Here is a 19,689-nt window from a genome sequence, read left to right on the forward strand (position 1 = left end):
GTTACAAAAGTTGTGGTGTGTGCTGCTGATGGTACACCATGAATACTATATTCATTAACTATTCATGGACATTTCTTGATCCATTCCCATGGCACAGTCCTATCCTCAAAGGCAAGAATCTAAGCTTCAGTGTGCAGATCATTTGGTATGGGTGAGGAGCCTGGCTGCAGAGTTGTATTGTACAAAACCTGGGGGACACCATGAGTGACAGGAGACTTGGGAGACTGATGTGGACCAAGTGTGACAAACTGCTTTCTGTTGGCTGATGTGTAAAACAACGTTTGGGTGTCAATGTTTGTAGTGTTCAATCAACCAAACATTTTTCTGGTGAAATATTTACATATTTCCAGCATCACCATTACAATGGATATATGGCCACTGCAGCACCCTATCTTTACCACAGCAACCAGATCACAGAAGAAAAATATCATCATCTGGGACTACAGGTAAATAGCAGTCTTCTATCTTTTTTCTAATGCTCACTATCTCCTTGTCAGGATTTCTTGTCTCAAAATAACCTTTATGTGCCTCCTTATTAATTAAGAAACAATTACTTGTAGGCTATATCTTTAATAATTTAAGACATTTTTTTTATATAAATTGTGTTGTGCTAAATTATGCCCTTTCTAGGATTATCTTTTGCAAATTCAGGAGGGATTTCTCTCATCTTTGGTCTTTTGGTCATCCTTCCACTGGCCTTCCCTGCAGAGGGGAGCCTCATCAGCGTCACCAATGGAGGACGCTGGGGCAGATGGGGTGGCATGACAAAATGCCCCTGTGGCTATCGTGCTATTGGCTTCTGTCTTAAGGTAAAATGAATCTGTTTTTAGTTTTTGAACTTTAATCATTGCATTTTGGTAAGATACTGGATCTGTTTAACATGTTTAATCACTATTTTAAGTAGCTGTCACATCTGAAATGTGAACTACATTACTTTTGGTAAGACGCCAAAAGTTTTAAATCTTTTAAAGTAACAAGTAACTAAACCTGTCCATCAAATAAATATAATATTTCTAATATTTACCTCTGAAATGTAGTGTGCAAAATAGTAGTTCAGTGCAGTACTCTATGTACTTAGTTCTCTACACCTACTGTACATTCATGATATTACCAGAGTCTGTCTTGACTGTCTCCTTGGTTGCCTTTCTGGTTGTCCCTTCAGGTGGAAAGGGCACAGGGCGGCGGAGATGACACGGCACTTAATTCAATCGGACTTCTTTGCAAACACACACGAACTCGTTCAATATTACCATATGGACGGTAGGTTCATAACCTGTGGACAGCATAATTCGAGTCTATTTGACCAGCTACTGCTAAGTTGGCGAATGTTATGACTTGTTTTCTTTTTTTGTAGATGGGGGCGGTGGACTCCAGCAAAGGTGTGCCGCAATTATGGATACCTTACGTCATTCAGACTCCGCGTGGAGCGTCCTCAGGGTGGTGGAGATGACACGGCTGCCAACAACATCATGTTCCGGTGCAACACTGGAGAGGTTCTGACGGGTGCTGGCATGCACTGGGGCACATGGAGTGGATGGAGTGGCCAGTGATCTGGGGAAGGGGAATCTGCGGTGTTCAGATGAAAGTCGAACGAGCACAGGGCTGGGGAGACGACACTGCCCTGAATGATGTCAGATTCCAGTGCTGTCAGTGAAGTCAGCTTCATTACGCAGTGCGTGCATAGTGGCCTAACTCAGCAGTTATCAGTAGCTTTCTGCTTTGTTGATCTATAGGCTCCATCTTTTAATTGCATGCAGCTCTAAATGCTGTTGAGAATCATTTCACCCGTTCAGCTCAACTTCTATCAATAAATTCTGAAGCATTACCCAGTCTCTTCTATTATTGCATGTGGGCACACACACACACACACACACACACACCACTCTTATTCTGTTTTGGCTCAGTTTTAGGGCACAAAGGTAACTGTCTTACAACCCAATTATGATCTGCATTATGTAGCATTTAAATCATATAAAATATAACAAATCTAAATATGAATGAACTGGAAAATGAGCTGCAAATAGTTACAATTAATGTATACATTTAATATTAGATTAGTTAGACATCTCACCATACATACAGTGGCATGGTTCTAAAGCCAGAGGAGGACAGAAGTATCCATGTTACAGGTCCAGACATTTTGAAACAACTTCCATTTAAATGGGAAGGTTACAGGGAATTCCTCTTTCAGTCAGTTGATACACATGGTTCCTATCCACTTCAAAAAATAAAATAAAAAATGAAACTGAAAACCACCACCAAAAATGTTTGCTTTCACTGCAGAAATAACAGCATGACAGCACACCACCTCTACCAGTGTTTCTTAAACTTTGTCAAACCAATAAAAATAAAATCACAGACCACCTAACTAAAAAAACAGTAGACCTACTTCAGCAGTATATTACACAATAGGCCTACTCACTGAACCACCTTGGTTATTGTCATTGCACATTGTGTCAGAGGATTCATACTGTATGATTTAACTGCTATAGCTTACATAGGCAGTGTTGCAGAATTGTTTGGATTCACATACAAGTTGGTTCAATACTGCAAACAACTCATCTATATTATATTTTACCACGTCTGCTCGTGGACCACTTGGGATAGCTTGCGGACCACCAGTGGTCCCCAGACCACACTTTGAGAAACACTAGTTTAAATCAACCGATTGGTAGCAAGGGAACCAATCTAGTGGGGGTGTCGAAAGGCTTTGTTTACTCTGTTTCACACAATAAACTCAACATCAATGTAAGAATGTAACTTCATCTCCAAAGAAATAGTCTATTGTCTTTGTCTAATTCTTGAAATAGTCTTCTACTCCTTGCAGGGCTTCAGGAGAAATGGGGCAGACAAGACTTTTGTAAGCAGGAATATTTTCCTCTTCTGAGGTTTTTAGGAGGTGAAGAGGCACAGAAACAGCACAACCCCCTGAAGTATTGTTAGTAGGCTAGGTTTCACAACGAGGCAGTGATGGTGGTGATACTGTAACACTGATATGAAACTGACAAAGGTAGAATTAAGGAAAACGGCCACGAGGTGTCCCGATATACGGAATTAATGGACGAGGCGGAGGCAAAGAATTCCACAACACAAAGCAGACTGCCAATTGAATATGTCTAATATTAGGCTAACTGAGGAAATGAGCAGTTTAGAATGGCTTTGTTCACAGTTTTAATGAGATACGTTACCTTTCCCCCCAATTTTTGATTTGTGAGATCGACCAATTTAGTTGACAGTTTACACTCTAACAACCTAGTGAAGGGGCTTGGAATAATCATGACAGGAATTTCCTGTCTGCAGACAGCCTCCCTCCAGCCGATCATGGCAAGTCAAAGCCCTATGCTCTTTCTGAAGACCTTAGGATACAGGGGCATGCTGGGATTGTTTGGCCGGATCTGTGGAAGGAAGGAAAGGAAGATCTACAATATGTACACAAGACCAAGTCTTGCTACAATTGAATCAGTATTATCTTGATTTAGAGAAGGTCTCTCAGATGTAAATGTTTAAAAATACTGATAGAAATCTGAAAAGTGGACATGAAAGGAGAAAACAATGGAACAGAAATCCCGCAGGGAGCTTTTAGATGGATTTTCCACTATTTTCCATTAGGTGTGGATGTTTTCATCTCATTAATGAAAACACATAACTGCTGAAAATTGTGTGAATAGAAAATAAATACCTTGTGTTGGTTTCTAAAGTTGGCTGCATGAACAGGGTCTGAATCATAGATGGACAGCTAGTGTTCAGTTTGAACTGTTTATTACCTCCACTAGGAGACTATGGGCTCTATCGTGCACCCGGCGCAAGGTGGCACAAAGCTTATTCTTATCATACACTCAATAAAGTGTTGACTTTTCACCAAGCGCTCCACTTTTATTAAACCTTACGCCCAGGGGGTTGGTAATTAGCAACATAAGGTGTGGTCTGGCGCATGATCCAAAAACGGTTATTTTACACCCTCTAAAAATCATTACACCACTGACCAAGAAAAACCTTGTCTATAGCAAAAGGTGCATATAAAGCACAGCTGAAGATGCATGGTCACAGGATGTAAGCAGCAACTCCTCTGCAGGTTAATTATCCTTAGGATTTCTATTCAATCATTTGAACATTATTGGGGTAAGTGTTGCTTTTTTCAGGTTACGTTTTTACGTTGTCAGTCAGTAGTTTAATAGATGTCACGCCCAAAACACACCCATGAGAACAACACACAACATAAGAACAACTGTTTTGCGCCAAGTGCCTGACGTTTCACCACATAATCGCGCCATTAAATTAGTGAATGTGGACTGGCCACGCCTTTAATGTCTATAAACTTTTACACCTCTGACCATCTGTTTCTGATCGCCAAAATAGAGCCCTGAGTGTGTCGTGTGGTTTGTTGCTGTGTAGGATTACATAGACGCTCCCTTAGTGAAAAGATGTATGGGCCAAGGAAGAACCCATCAAATGGTGGAGCGCTTCCAACTCAAATTTAGTTTCACTTTTGCTAATGTTCTGAGATCTGCACTCTACTCTATTTACTATTAAAATACTGTTACAAGGATTTTCTTTCTCTAATAATATTGTTCCTTTTACAGAGCAATCATCACTGTCCATACATTTTGTTTTAGGGATGGCCCAATCCATCTTAGTGACTAGTAAGGTAAGATTAAGAAAGTAAGTAAGCCAGTCTCTGTCACTTTGTCTTAAACCAGAGGAAAGAGGGGTGTGTTTTCCTAAAGACATTCTGCAGAGCCCGATAGCCCCTGGACTACTGTGCAAACAAAGAGGACTGCTGCCCTGCATCACTAGTGTTAGTCATCCCTGAGATCAACACATCAAAAAACTGCTTTGATGGTCATTATTTATTTGTGCAAAATATTATCCCTTTTATTTCCCTTAGAGCTTAAAGGGAAAAAACACTCAACAAATTAGAGATTTGAGACAATGATTCATTCATTAACACAACATTTAACTATATCCTTTTTTATGTCCAGTGGGCTCTTGGGAACAGCACTAGCCTTTCAAATGGCTTCAGCTGTGATTAGCAATCCCTAAAGAGAAGTACAGAAATAGATCAATCTTATTTCTTATCATCAGACCAGGTTATTTCATAGTCTTTGAATACTGGTTTCAGCTTCTCCACGGTCACGGCATGATCAGCCTTTCCATAGCCCTGCACACAGTAAGGCAAATGTCAATTTAAACACAAGCCTAAAAGCAAAACACATTTTCAATGACATTAACTAAATAAAGCAGCATAACTAGGTGTGTTTTACTCAATGTATAATACTGCAATGCAGACACTATGTGTGTTGTTGCTTTAATAGATGTAGGCTACTATTAGATACTAGGCTACTGTTAATGGCTTACTGTCAATGCTTACAGTTGATTCTCCAAACACTCGCAGCTTCTTCTCTTGATTGCTATGTTCAATCTTGCCTCCCCCAAGACAGACACATTCCAGCCCAAGGGCTTGCATGGCTGGATTCACCTTTTCAAAGATGTGGTCTACAAATTCAGTGCACATAGGCTAACATTACCTTCAGGATTAATGTATTTGCCTAGCAGAGGTGAAAAAAAAAAATCTTAATATGATTGCCTAATAAGCCTATAATATCTAGGCAAACGTTACATAGGCTTAATTATGCCTATTAATATATTTAAGCGAATTTACAACCACTGGCCTAAATGTTGGCTAGTCAAAATAGGCTCATGATACAGTAAAACAAGTGAGTTAACCACTCTTAACCAATGGAAATAATCTCCAAAATAACGTTTTCTTAGACTGTATTCTTTCAAAACAGTTTCTCATTCAAGTTGACTTGTTGGAGGGTTGTCGGTTGTTTCTTCGCTTAAAAGAAATTAGTGTAGGCCTGCTTATGCCGACTCAAATTATTTTCAGTTACCTTTAAGGCAGGCTACGCCGCAGCTCATTCAACTATAAAGCAACATTGAAAGCTCATATATCTCGACGTTTTACATGCAAACTTACTGTGGAATTCTGCACTTTTCGTGCCTCTAACAATGTCTTTGTGAGCCTCTCCATCTTTCACTTTTAACCTCACCAGTATGTATTTGAACTTTCCGTCGGAATCTATTTCAACGTCGGGAACTTTGTTCAGAACGTCTGCCATACTCACTCGCTGTTAGCCTGCCCTGAACTTGTCTGCCATTGGCAACCTGCCACCCATGCGCAAGCGCCTACACGTTGTGCTGTTAGTAGCCTGGTTTACCTTATCGGGTCACTTGGGTAAAGTATCATCAACCCTTTTCCATAAGATTTTCATGCGAATTAATTAACTCATAATTCGATCTCATTTTGAGCGATTGAATTTTTTCCATTAACAGAACAATTCTAGCGAATTAAAATTATGACTACCGCGCTGGATGGAACACTTATATGTTGCCCATTTTTACCCAGTGTCCAAATGCAATGTTCCATAGCGATTTCATTTTTTCCATGAGGATCACACAAAACGTCAAGCCCAATTTTTATGAAAGCTGGCGGAATGTTCTGAATCGCCGGGCAACTTTACAGTAACTTCCACAATGTTGCATTATATGTATTTGGTCTGCATGGATATCTGCACTCTCAGAATGATCTATCGAAATGTCTTCAACATTACATTTTGCGTGTCCTCCTCTTGCTGCAGATCAGACATCCCGCCGGTAATTTAGTCGCAATTATGGCGGTGAAGGCAAACTGTGGTGGAATGTAGTCAGTCTCATATGCCATGTATTTGCCAGGAGATGAAAAATTATTCAAGTGGAATAATAATATTTAGTGCTGAAGGAGATGGAGCTGTTGTGAACCTGAGGAGGCGAGCTGCGTTCTGGTGCGCTCCAATTTAAAGCAACACCAAAGAGTTTTTTGTACCTTAAAATAATGTTTCCAAAATCGTTTCAGTGGTTCATCACAGGGTGAACGGCACTTCTGCATTCGCTTCACGGCCTTCTATCGGCTATAACCGCACTATGTAAGTTTGCCAGATCGGGTAGCGGATCTGTAGTTCGGTGGATTGAGACATAAGAAACTACACATTTGACTTGCATCTGATGTTGCAATACATCATACTTTAATAAAATCAGGCAACTTTCTCTACCTTGTGTGTGGACATCGTTATTTGCAAAGTAGGTGCTGGATAAACAAATAGCGTGCGTGCGACAGCAGTGTTGCTTTAACCTCTGCAACTTAAAGGAACCCTATGTAAGAAATGAATAGATTTTTTTTTCTTTTTTTTTTCCTTGAATTTCCCCTGGGGATCAATAAAGTATCTATCTATCTATCTATCTATCTATCTATCTATCTAAATGTATATCAATTAATCATAAAATGGCCCTGATATGTCACTAGACATTAATAAATCATGTTCATTTTAAATACTTATCACTAACAACAGTAGTCCGGCCAGGATATTGTCATTTAAAAAGTGAAATTGCAGCCCTCAACTGATGTTGATGTTGTTGTGTTTTGGCCTGATGCACCACCCTCCACCTATCTACTAAGTCAGTAGTGTTTCGGCATCTGGGTTGCCAGCTCTGCCAGTCAGGGAGAGGGATACACTGCTCTACATTAATTTGAAAGTGATTGCAGTTTTGGCCACAATCTTACATACGGTTTCTTTAAGACTAACTTCCTAGACCAGGGGTGGGCAAACTGCGGCCCGCGGGCTGGATCCGGCCCGCCAAGCACTTTCATCCGGCTCGCCGAGCATTTCATTTAGTTATCAGGCTGCTCGCTATTTTTTTACTGCGATAGAGACTAAATCTTGAATTTAGTCACGATAAGTCGAGCAACGAGTAAGAATGAACAGGTATGATAAGGGATCAGATTCCAAAAATAATTCAGTGGAAATGCATGGATTCCAGTTGCTGCTACTGGAAGAAACTGGAATCCATGCATTTCCACTGAATTATTTTTGGAATCTGATCCCTTATCATACCTGTTCATTCTTACTGCTGCTCGAATTTATCGTGACTAAATTCAAGATGGCTGCAAATGCTAAACTTCGTGAAGATACTGTCTGTATAAATCGTCTTGTAAGTAAACTACCAGTGCTTTTTCAAAGTTCTCAATGTCTCGTTTTAAATGTCAGGGTCCTCAGAAGTCTACCAATGAAGTGTGGAGATACATTGAGCCTCGTAAATGGGTGTAAAACAGTGATTTATTTGCATGGCTAGCCCGATGCGAGAAGCACCACTATTGAAAAAAAGCTGTTGGTAGCATCGGCTAACTAGCGCCAGATTTTGGAGTGCAGGGGACAAGCCCGAGATGGGCTATGAGACATACGTTCACACTCGGTATCATGTTTCAATACACTTTAGGTCAATATCACACCGGAATTCTCCTTTAAGGGCCTAGTAGTAGTAGTAGTAGTGATAGTAATAGTATTCACATTGTTGTTGTTTAAAATCCACTTTAGAGTATCTATCAAATTAATACATTTATAGAAAATACTGTGAACTGTATATAGAAAACATTAAATAAAGTTTAGGCATCTAAGGCATTATTTTGCTGTATATGGTATGAATGTAATTATTGGTGTGCATGTAATTATTGGTTTGTATGTAATGTAGCCGAAGGAATCATACTGGCACAAGCTCTACAGTTAGCCTTAGTGTTAATGGATATTGTGTCACACCCCTGTTTTCTATGTAGTAAACAGACAAAGGCATCCACATTCACAGCAATACAAGAGTCATAATATGATTTAATGTGCATGTTTGACTCCTAGTTCTCTTGCAGTCAGTAGCTTTTTGTTGCTGTCTTTCTGTCATACCAGAAGGTATTTCCTTGAGTGAACATCTCTGGTTTTGCATTGTCAGCATCCTCATTGTTTCCAGAGAAGAGGAGGCCACTGTCCTTAACCCCAACATTGGCTGTGCTGTTGTTTACTCCAGAGGCACGGCTGCCTGTGACCTCTGTTCTTTGATACTGCGACACATGACTTTTGACTTTGCACCATCACCATGACACTCATTCACAAAGAGCACCTTACCTTACCTTATGCACAGAGGACCACAGGCTCAGTCCCTGCTTCAGTCATTGCAAGCGCACCTGATTGATTAATCACCCACTATGTGGATACTGTTTTTTAGAATTGATTGAGATTAAGTTTTATTTAGTATAATTTGTATTTTAGTATATTTAGTATATTCTTTATCTCCTACAGTCCTTATTGCTTAGTTGTGTTTTTTATATTATATACTTTTAATGACTTTTTCTGCTGTTACTGAATGTGTGTGTGTATGTTGTCTGTATGCTACTGTGACCTTGAATTTCCCCTAGGGATCAATAAAGTATCTATCTATCTATCTATCTATCTATCTATCTACATATATGTAACGGATGCCAGCTAGCTTAGCTGTGCTTGTGGAACATTGGTAAACCTCACTCCCCGACACCTCAAGAGTGCTGCTGGCATGCGAGCCATTAGCCTGGGCTCAACTGTCAGCACACTCGCCTCCCGATCCGAAGTGCTGCTCTTCGCGGGTTCGAGTCCGGGCGTGTGCAGGGCTGAATCGCACAGGTTCAACACAACGCAGGTTTCATATACCCACTCTTAGTAAATGAGCCTCATCATGAAACATTGTTTTTGCAACATTGTCACAATAAATACCAAAAGGGAAAAATTGCTATCAAATATAGGCCTACTGTTTCTAAAATATGCTGCTCCAAGCAGTTGGTAAGATGATATCAGAGGGTCTAAACCACCATAATTAGTGAAAAACATCACTCATTCTGTTGGATGAAAACATAAACATTCAGAACCCCGGTGCAAAGATGCTTTGCCTTGCACTTATAGTAATAGCGATTCAATGCACAATATTTGAGGGAAATTAGTGTTTGCTTTTCTCTGCTTGTGTGTGCCACTAACAATGGCCTAAGAATGCAGCGGTTCTGGGAAGGCAGTGCGGTGAGAGAAAACTAGCCTTCCGTTTATGGGAAAGTCCACACTCGGTGCTGGTCAGGAAGTGAAAGTGAGTTGAGAGACAGAGAGACAGACAGCGTGGGTGTGGGGGCTAGAGACTGAGAGACTGTAATTTATCTGATGGAGAAAAAATGCATGATTCACTCTGATGCCATTTCAGATGATTGTGCCCTTTTGATTAGGCCTACGACTTGTCTTCTTTGTGATTGTTTTGCAGACTGTATGTTTGGTTTTAAAGTAGCCTAAATGTATGACAATACACAAATCAACTGGTCAAGGGTAGTATAGGTCAGGGGTGGGCAAACTTTTTGGCTCAAGGGCCACATTGGGTTTCGAAAATTGGCCGGCGGGCCGCACAACAACCCCCCACACCCCCCCCCACACGCATAAAAAATACATTTTTTATAGCCTATAATTTAGTATGAAAAGTATTTGTTTTAAAATATTAATTGCTTAAAAATACTGCTAATTTTATGCTGTTTAATGTATAAATTGTGCACTGTCGCTTTAAGACAGTCGCTTTAATTCACGTTTATTTCTCAATGATCTTCTGCCTGCTCTGCTATGGCTAGTGCTGTACTTATATGGCTGGGCCCTCTCACAGTTTTTAAATGGTCAGTAGTGGGAACTACTGTTGCCTTCATGATTTCCTTTTAAAACTTTCTTATAAGAAGGAGATATCAATTATCAACAATCACAAGCCAGCTGGAACCTGCGGCTCTCTCTCCCTCTCGTGAGTGCAGACTCGTTCCCAATTAAATGGATTGCATAATGTTCACGTTAGATCTGCTACAAAGGAGATAACTAAGAGTTAACTTAGTTTAACATGATGTTATCTCTATTTAGCATGATGTTTTGACATTGTAAACGTTATCTAAGGAGAGTGAAAAGCAGTTTGCAGTAGAGCTAACCAACGTCTTCTCTGTCGAAAAATTATTTGCATGGCTAGCCCGATGCCGAAGCACCACTATTGAAAAAGCTGTTGGTAGCATCGGCTAACTAGCGCCAGATTTTGGAGTGCAGGGGACAAGCCGAGATGGGCTATGAGACATACGTTCACACTCGGTATCATGTTTCAATACACTTTAGGTCAATATCACACCGGAATTCTCCTTTAAGGAAGGAGGAGAGATAGACTTCTCTGCATAGTCTGTCTGCCTCTTCACCCCCTCCATGTTTGGATACTGTCTGTCCACTAGCCACTTTTTACCACTGTCTTTCTTTACCACTGTTTGCGTGCTATATTTGCACATATGCATAACCCCTCCCTTCATGCCACATGGCCACACTTATACCTTTTCTTAATATAGTTATATATATATATATATATATATATATATATATAGATATATATAGACATTATTCTTGCACTGTTGCACTGTTGGACTTACTCATTTGCATCATCACCATGATGACACTCACTCACACAGAACACTTTACCTTACCTTACATATCACTACTACTACTACTACTACTACTAGGCCTACTGATAATAATAATAATAATAATAATAATAATAATAACAATTTGTATTTATTATAAAGGTAGGCAAATAAAGGGTGTAGACTGGAGTGTGTAGAGTTTATGCATGTTTGTGTGACAGTAGAGCACCAGCAATGCACTTTCCTTTAGTGAGTTTAGTAGCTCATTCACACGTTAGATAATGTAATCAGTCTGGATTTCCTGAGTCAAATACGTAAGGGAGAGAAGAGATTGTCCGCCGGTCATTATCAGAAAATAAGTCCCGACAGGGTTAACGCGACCTTGACGCGAAAGCGGAATGATATGAAAGATGTGAATAAGAATCCTTGACAGCAGTCTCTGTTATACATATAGCAACAGTCTATTTACGTTAATGGAGTCCAGTCAAGTTAATGGAGCATTCTACAGCATTATGAAGACCTGTGCAATAAGATCCAATAATGTTCAGTGGAAGCTGAATTACACACACAATAACATTTTCCTGAGGTCAATTTGTAGGCTAATACTTTGAATAAACAGCTTTTAGTACATATTTGTGAAAAATAATGGCGTGGTGACTTAATGATCTCACTTCAATCTTGATTACAGTAAATTGTGAATTAACCATCAGTTAACAAACACTGAAATATTCACTTTATTTATGTATTGATTCATTACAGACATTTGTCAGTGGGTACTATGTCATTTCAACCCAGATATCTAAAACCCGAATTTAAGAACAAAATCAACAAAATGAGACAAGTTGACACTAGCCAACTCAAAGCTGATGAGCTACTTACTAAAATAAAAATATATTGAACATGGAGGCAGTGCTGCGGATGTGGAAAGGAATGGAAATTACTGGATTTGATTGAACAGATTGGAATGATGGGATTCCTCATTTGAGTAGGTCATGTTGTCATTTGGAATATGAACATTAAAGGTTAACTGAATTAAATCTGGATTTTCTGCCAGCTATGGTGTGGTGTGGTGTTCCTCTCTACAGTAAAAAAAAAAAAACAGTAAAAGTAAAAAACAAGACTTTCTCATGCACATAACAGCATATCTGAATAGGAACAATGGAGACAATTTGTCTCCATGTTTATGTGTTGACACCACACTCCAGGCGCCTGATCAGTCTTTCATTGCCCAACTCTGATGAGCCATTTCCTTCCCTCCAGACCCCATAGGAAAAAAAGATCCCCTTTCCACTAACACAAGAAGGAAACACACTATTTCACCTACTGAATATCTTAAAATAGAATGCCAAGAAGGTGTATTATTAAAGCAAATCAAAATAATACCAGTTCACTTTTTCACCCTAACGGCCCATTTAATTTTAAATCTCTAAAACACTCACAGGAAAGTTCATGACAGTTAAAATAGCCATTGAAATAAAATGAAACCTCAAAAGTGTACATATGTCGAATGTCAGCATTTAAAACAAACCATTCTTTGTTGTCTCTTTCACTTGTCATTATTTAAGCATAGGCTTTCTGTTACTTCTCAACAACTATGCAATGACCCTGCATGGCAGCCCCTGGAAAATCTATCTATCTATCTATCTATCTATCTGTCTGTCTGTCTGTCTGTCTGTCTGTCTGTCTGTCTATCCTTATCACCCTCCATATAGTCCTTCATCTCCTCTCTCACATCTTCACACACCTTTCTCTTCTCTCCCTCTTCGCATTCCTTTTCCTTTGCTGGTCTCTCTGCATAATGTTATCGCTTACGTTACTTCAACGTTACGTTAACGTTACGTTACTTTACGGCATTTCATATCAGAATGACTAAAAATCCAGACGCCTACTGTGGAAATGTTTTCACATGGATAAAGCAGGAGCCCAACACTAGACACCCAGAGAACTTCCTGACTGTGAGCCTAGGCTTCCTGTTGCATGTGTGAGTGTGTGTGAGTTGGGGGTAAGAGTGCCGTTATTAACCTTCTTGATCTTTGACGAGGAGAGGAATTTCATACACTGAAACTTAGAGAGGTGGGATTATCTGGGAGGGAATTTCCAACACGTCACATCTGGGAATCTGGTGCTCAGGATTGGTATAAAAATGTGAGTGAGTGTTAGCCCACACTTCAGAAACTCATCATCCACATCCAAAGACAGACAGGGACATCTATCAGCTTCAGTCTTGCAGTCTGAGAGAGCTACAAAAATGGTAAGTGTCTTGATGTAAGGCAAAGTTGATGCGATCTGGGAAAACCCATCACATGGTGCAATTTTACCAACTTATGATTCTGATACCATCCTAACAGCATCTAGGATTTTTGGGAGGATTGTATCCAGGATTTTGCTAGGGGACAGTGTCAAGAATGTTGCTATGGGTGATATCACAATCTTAAGTTGATCAAATTTCACCAGGGAGGGTTGAAACGGAGTAAACACCAAAAGTTTTTGAGTGCACCATATGAAGGGTTTTCCTAGATCACATATGCTAGTAAAGTAGATGTAGAACAATTTGTTTATTGGTCAATAGCTGTATGATTATCGTTGAAATGTTTCTTTGTGCTTCACAGGAATTTTGTTTAGTAACGCCATGCAACCAAAGGAGGAACATGCGCCTCTTCTTAACAATGTTCATCCTCTCAAGTATGTAGACAATGTTAATTTGCATTCAGTTATTTACTATATAATAAATGTGTCTGGCAATATGTTACAAAAGACTGCACTTTGCTTTTTTATTTGTATTTTCATCTAATGTTGTTAATGACAATTATAGATTTAAAATGCACAGTATGTTTTATTTAATAATGAAATAAATTAGGTTTCATTATGCAGTATCGCATAAATATCTTATGTCTTTATTGTCTATCCCAGTTTTGTCAGGGTGTCTGGAAGTAGCAGGCTGGTCCTACCACTACTCCAACCAGACGATGGACTGGAATAAAGCTAGAGTCTGGTGTCAGGCTCATTATACAGACATGGTGGCAATCCAGAACAAAGGTGAGATCGACCACCTCAACACTATTCTGCCCCAGATAAAAGGCTACTACTGGATCGGCATTCGCAAGATAAATGGCTCCTGGACCTGGGTCGGAACTAACAAAATGCTAACTAAGGAGGCAGAGAACTGGGCCACCAGTGAGCCCAACAATGCCCAAAGGACTGGGACCGAGGAGGACTGTGTGGAAATTTACATCAAGAGGAATGTAGACCAGGGGAAATGGAACGACATCTCTTGCCATAAACAAAAAACAGCCTTGTGCTACACCGGTGAGTCAGGCCATGGTTTGTTTGTTAATTCAGAGACAGCAGTGATTTTACTCTATGTTATAGGTCATTAGTTTTAGTTATTATAGTATTATATTTTTTAAGAAGGATGCCTTAAGGGGTATGATAATTAACTGTGATGTATTTTCAAATTTAAAGATCGTTGTTACTTGTAAACCAACTTTATTCTGGAAAGCAGAATGTTTTAGTTTTGATTATGCCATTACTTATCAAATATCCTGAATCTTAAATGAATAGAAATGATCAGCCAGATATTCATTACCATGATATTTATTAAATACATAAAATGATCTCTGTCTCCTTTATATCTGTTTGTTATTCTCAAGCCTCTTGTGAGAAGGATTCGTGCAGCGGGAAAGGAGAGTGTGTCGAGACTATCAACAATCACACATGCAAGTGTTTAGAAGGCTTCCACGGTGAAAAGTGTGAACATGGTACGCTAATATTTGAGCAAACTGCATGTGCTACTTTCTATACATAAACTTAGTCCATAAAAAATATTTTGTGTTTATTTACCTCGCCTTGTTCTGACTCCACTAGTTGTCCAGTGCGACAGGGAGGTGATCACGACTCCGCAGCAGGGCTCTTTCAGCTGTTCTCACCCCCACGGGAATTTCTCTTACGGGTCAGAATGCAACTACTCCTGCCAGACAGGCTACCGGCTCAGCGGCTCCAAGACCCTCAGATGCATGGCCTCCGCGGCCTGGTCTGGCGTGCCCCCAACCTGCGAGGGTATGTTTTTCTTCACCGCTACTGTTATCATTTGCCCGTGTCCATATTCACCTCATACACATCATAGACGATGGTGTCGAAAATGAAGAGTAAATAAAGCTATTATATTTAGATACGACGTTGTGCAAATAAATCCATGTTTGGGAGCTTCAATCAGTGTGCGGACCTTTATTATTTCTTCTCAGTTACTTTTTTTGGTCCAGCACTTGCACTCCTATGATGTGCGCGCACTCCTTCGTTTCCTGACTATATGAAAAACGTGGTCATCCTGTCTGACCTGTATGACCTCTCTTCTCTCTCTGCTGCTATAGCGGTCCAGTGTGATGAGCTGGCCAAGCCCAATAGGGGCTCCATGAACTGCACCTCGCCTCTGGGAGACTTCAGCTACCTGTCGCTCTGCCAGTTCACCTGTGACGAGGGGCACACCCTGACCGGCTCCCTCGCCTCCGCGCTCGCGTGCGACGCCTCGGGCCTGTGGAACGACACCCAGCCCCAGTGTGAAGGTAGATAGGCATCCTACCTCTGCTATAATAATAATAATAATATTAATAATAATAATAATAATAATAATAATAATATGTCTGCTATAAACAGGATTACAAAGTTGCATAAATAATGTAATGTCTTATCACACATGCAATACAGCTGAATTTTGGGGTCACTTCAAAATCACTGATTCATAATTACCTGGTATATCAGTGAAAACTCAGATTTATGCTTTATTTCTGTGGCCTAAATTAAACTTCTAAGGCAATATAAAATAAAAGCCTAATAGAATTTTGCTCTCCTAATAGAATTTTTCTCTCTCTCTCTCTCCGCTTCTCCAGCTGTTCGCTGTCCTGCCATCCCAGCTCTGCAACACGGCTATATTTCCTGTGATGGAGCTCCAACAGCACCCAACAGCTACCCAAACCAATGCAAGTTCACCTGTGAAGACGGCTTCCGGCTGAGTGGTGTGTCTGCGGTCAGCTGCACTGCATCTGGACAGTGGACTGACCAGTTTCCTGAATGTGAAGGTAAGAATATAAAAAAAATTAAATCACACTACATTTTCTCTACCTCTTCTTTCTGTACAATTCTTGTGTGACAATGAGTGATCAAAGACCATTTTTGCTCTCTGTCTGCTCCCCTTCAATCTGTTGATCAGCCATCACATGCCCAAGGCCAGAAAACCCTCACCTACTCTCCAATTGCACAGACGCCAAGGATAAGAGGCACATCGGCTCCGCCTGCTCTTTTAGCTGCAGCCCCGGCTTCAACCTGCAGGGGGAGCCAAGCGCCCAGTGCAACAAGACAGGGCAATGGAGCTCCCCGACCCCCGCCTGTGTGGAGGTCCGGTGTCCCTCTCTCAAGGTCCCAGAGGCAGGCACCGTGCGCTGCTCAGGCAATTCCCATGGAGCCGTTTGTGAAGTCAGCTGCGATGAGGGCTTTCGCCTGCAGGGGGCGCGCAGAGCAGTGTGCACAGACAGTGCTGAGTGGAACGTGGATGGACAGACCCCCATATGCAGAGGTAAGCATGCCATGCACACATACCCACACTGACCCAGGTTTTACTCTGTCTCACCACAGGTCAGTGAGTGGCTCCTTTGCGCATAGCTGAAAAGCTTTTGCATGTGTTGTGGTGGCTGTGCTGCTGGTAGCATACACTGCTTAAGCTGTCATTTCCTCCTTTCTTGACTAATAGAATGTTGCATTTCTCTCTCTCTCTCCAGCTGTTCGCTGTCCTGCCATCCCAGCTCTGCAACACGGCCATATTTCCTGTGATGGAGCTCCCACAGCACCCAACAGCTACCCAAACCAATGCAAGTTCACCTGTGAAGACGGCTTCCGGCTGAGCGGTGTGTCTGCGGTTAGCTGCACTGCATCTGGACAGTGGACTGACCAGTTTCCTGTATGTGAAGGTAATGAAAATCTCCTGTGGAAAAGTCTCTCTCTCTCTCTCTCTCCCTCCTTGTTTATTCCTCTCTTTCTTTCTTCCTTGTAAGAAAAAGAGCTAGGGAGATGCATGTGCTTCAGACACACACACACACACACACACACACACACACACTGTTCCATGGTTTGCGCCTGTCTTATATGTGCCCTGCTCTTTCGTTGCCTCAGCGGTGAGATGCCCCCAGATACAAACAGCTAGCGACAGCATCATGAACTGCACCGGGGGCATCGACGGCCAGGAGCAGACCTACACAGCCAGCTGCACGTTTGTCTGCCGCGAAGGCTTCCTCCTCCATGGAAACCAGACGATGATGTGCAGTCAGCATGGCAACTGGACAGGAGAAGTACCCGAGTGTCAAGGTAGGAACGGCAAACAAGTGTGTGTGTATATAATATAATTTAAGAGAGATAGAGGGGAAGATCAATTGTAGTGGTGTGTGTGTGTGTGTGTGTGTGTGTGTGTGTGTTGTGAATGAGGTGTACCGAGTCTGTTTTTTTGTTATTCTCATGTGTTCATCATTGCTGCCCTCTACAGCTCCGCCCGAGCCTCTCATCAACCCCACCACCATCATGCTGGCAGCAGGGGGCGCCACCACACTTTCTGCTCTCTCTCTGATCTTCTGGCTCATGAGGAAAATGCAGCAGAAAGGTGAATATACGCTAAAAAGGCTTCAATCATTACAAACACTCTGTCAGTGTATATCATTACATACCTGTACTATGGAACAATACAATCATGTGTAGAGCAGTGTATGTTAGAGCCCTTTTCATATACTACCTCCGATGATAATCTTCTCCTTTCTGCCGCAGGAAACAAGTTTGATCTCAACAGGTAAGTACAAAGATAGCCTCTTCTTCCTCCATTAATCACAAATATGAGTTATTATCTTTACCCTTGATTCCTAGCAGCAATACTAAGACTTACATATCTTCTATAACTCTGACTATCCACAGCACCCTTGATCAAGACGGGCCCCCACAGGTGTACAAGAGTGTCGATAGTCTTATCTAGAGCTGGCACAGCACACACAGCAGGTGAGGCAGACGCCGTGAACCTCGACAATAGTGTTCGTGATAATGATAGTAGTGTCAAATCAGCTGGCAAATGTACAGAATAAAGAACAGAGATGGCTGACGCTTTGTTTTTGTGATTGCAGGACTGTGGCACTCAGCAGAGTGCAGGCTTATGGCGAGAGCAGAGAGGACAGCTGGAGAAGCGACCCACGGAATGGCAGAGAGAATGAAACAACCTCACGTGTGAATATGTGAATTGTGAATCCTTTTAGCAGCGATAAATGACTGAACAAACAGATGTCATGGGTGAAAAGGACACAGGCTGTTTTTTTTCCTCCAAAAGCTGTGATTCTGGATAAATACACACACACACACAAACACACACACGCACACGCACACATGCACATTCATGCCCCTAACACTGCTAAACTCCAAGAGGCACTGGTATGCTAAATTGTTGTTCTTCCTTAGGGAAGCTTCTTTATTTATTTGAGCATATTGTTCATGGCAAAATTATTGAATTTATTCTAATAACGTATATTATTATTATTATTATTATTATTATTATTGGTTTAGTTGTGTGGTCCGATGTTATTCTGCATCATGGTTTGTTTTAATATGAATATGTATTAAATATGTATATTTATCGCTGTTTGTACTTCTATTTTTCAGAATATGAATAAAAGTGTTTCATATAATGTGCTATGTGTTTTCGTTATTATGTTCTTTCCAGTAAGTCCTTCCTCTTCCCGTAAAATTGACATGGGGTGCAGGTTAGGCCTTTGTCTTGGACTGCTTTTCTTTAGGCAAGTGATGTGATCCTAAATGAAGGAGCAGAAGGAAGTTTGGATAACCTCTCTCTCAGGAAGTTGCTTGTTGAATTCATTATTATTCCATCTAGTATGTTAACATTAACCTAAGCCTAACTAAGTTGAATATTTAATTTCTATGCTCTTGGATGTAGACTACAGCAGTATAAGATAGAAAAGTGGATGCTGAAATGAGATTCTTGATTAATTAGAATGAATTAATTAGAGTTTTAGAGAGAATGTTCTAGAGGACTGTGTGCTGTATGAATGTGTGTGCAGTGAGTGAAGTTATGTGAGTATGATGTGCCTATGGTACAAGCTAATCTGCCTCTGCATTCCACCCACTGATATACTTGTCAACAGGACCAGTAGCATTGTGTGCATGGGAAGACAGTTCTGAATTATTGGAATGTATGCTGTTTAGGTGGGGAATAGACATAAAGTCTCTCTCACCCTGTGTGTGTGTTATTATATCTATGCATATGTGCATCAGTGTTTGTGTCAGGGTATGCACTGTGTGTGTGTGTGTGTGTGTGTGTGTGTGTTTGTGTGTGTGTGTGTGTGTGTGTGTGTGTG

The 19,689-nt window shown here is 40.9% G+C and overlaps 2 protein-coding genes and 1 pseudogene across 3 annotated transcripts; 2 read left to right on the forward strand and 1 right to left on the reverse strand.

The window, feature by feature from the left end:
- Positions 1-743: 743 nt before the first annotated feature.
- On the forward strand, positions 744-1,654 carry LOC125300774 (annotated as a pseudogene).
- A 3,266-nt stretch (positions 1,655-4,920) lies between these two features.
- Positions 4,921-6,177, reverse strand: si:dkey-51e6.1 (uncharacterized protein LOC558617 homolog). Of its 2 annotated transcripts, none has more exons than XM_048253023.1 (3): positions 5,978-6,176; positions 5,369-5,493; positions 4,921-5,158 (listed from the first exon to the last, which is right to left on the reverse strand). In XM_048253023.1, exons 1-3 carry the CDS (start codon positions 6,117-6,119, stop codon positions 5,066-5,068), a joined length of 360 nt encoding a protein of 119 aa, XP_048108980.1. In that variant the 5' UTR covers positions 6,120-6,176; the 3' UTR covers positions 4,921-5,065. The 2 variants fall into 2 exon arrangements, with proteins under 2 accessions (XP_048108980.1, XP_048108981.1); XM_048253024.1 differs by having other exon boundaries at positions 5,070-5,158; positions 5,356-5,493; positions 5,978-6,177.
- Positions 6,178-12,999: 6,822 nt separating this feature from the next.
- Positions 13,000-18,943, forward strand: LOC125300566 (E-selectin-like). The gene is made up of 14 exons (XM_048252579.1): positions 13,000-13,550; positions 13,909-13,981; positions 14,210-14,605; positions 14,950-15,057; positions 15,164-15,355; positions 15,667-15,858; positions 16,183-16,371; positions 16,503-16,865; positions 17,068-17,256; positions 17,459-17,650; positions 17,826-17,939; positions 18,101-18,122; positions 18,245-18,325; positions 18,448-18,943. Exons 1-13 carry the CDS (start codon positions 13,548-13,550, stop codon positions 18,300-18,302), a joined length of 2,091 nt encoding a protein of 696 aa, XP_048108536.1. The 5' UTR covers positions 13,000-13,547; the 3' UTR covers positions 18,303-18,325; positions 18,448-18,943.
- Positions 18,944-19,689: the final 746 nt, after the last annotated feature.

The sequence above is a fragment of the Alosa alosa genome, chromosome 9 (assembly GCF_017589495.1).
Source record: "Alosa alosa isolate M-15738 ecotype Scorff River chromosome 9, AALO_Geno_1.1, whole genome shotgun sequence".
Taxonomy (NCBI): Eukaryota; Metazoa; Chordata; class Actinopteri; order Clupeiformes; family Clupeidae; genus Alosa; species Alosa alosa.

Bases quoted from the DNA above. Each gene is read 5' to 3' on its own strand.
- si:dkey-51e6.1 (XM_048253023.1), bottom strand. From the start codon at position 6,119: ATGGCAGACGTTCTGAACAAAGTTCCCGACGTTGAAATAGATTCCGAC. The intron at 5,494-5,977 runs GTAAGTTTGCAT...CTGAATTTGTAG, and splicing joins GAAAAGTGCAGAATTCCACA to ACCACATCTTTGAAAAGGTG. The intron at 5,159-5,368 runs GTAAGCATTGAC...TACTGTGTGCAG, and splicing joins GAGTGTTTGGAGAATCAACT to GGCTATGGAAAGGCTGATCA.
- LOC125300566 (XM_048252579.1), top strand. The intron at 17,257-17,458 runs GTAATGAAAATC...TCGTTGCCTCAG, and splicing joins CCAGTTTCCTGTATGTGAAG to CGGTGAGATGCCCCCAGATA. The intron at 17,651-17,825 runs GTAGGAACGGCA...TGCCCTCTACAG, and splicing joins AGAAGTACCCGAGTGTCAAG to CTCCGCCCGAGCCTCTCATC.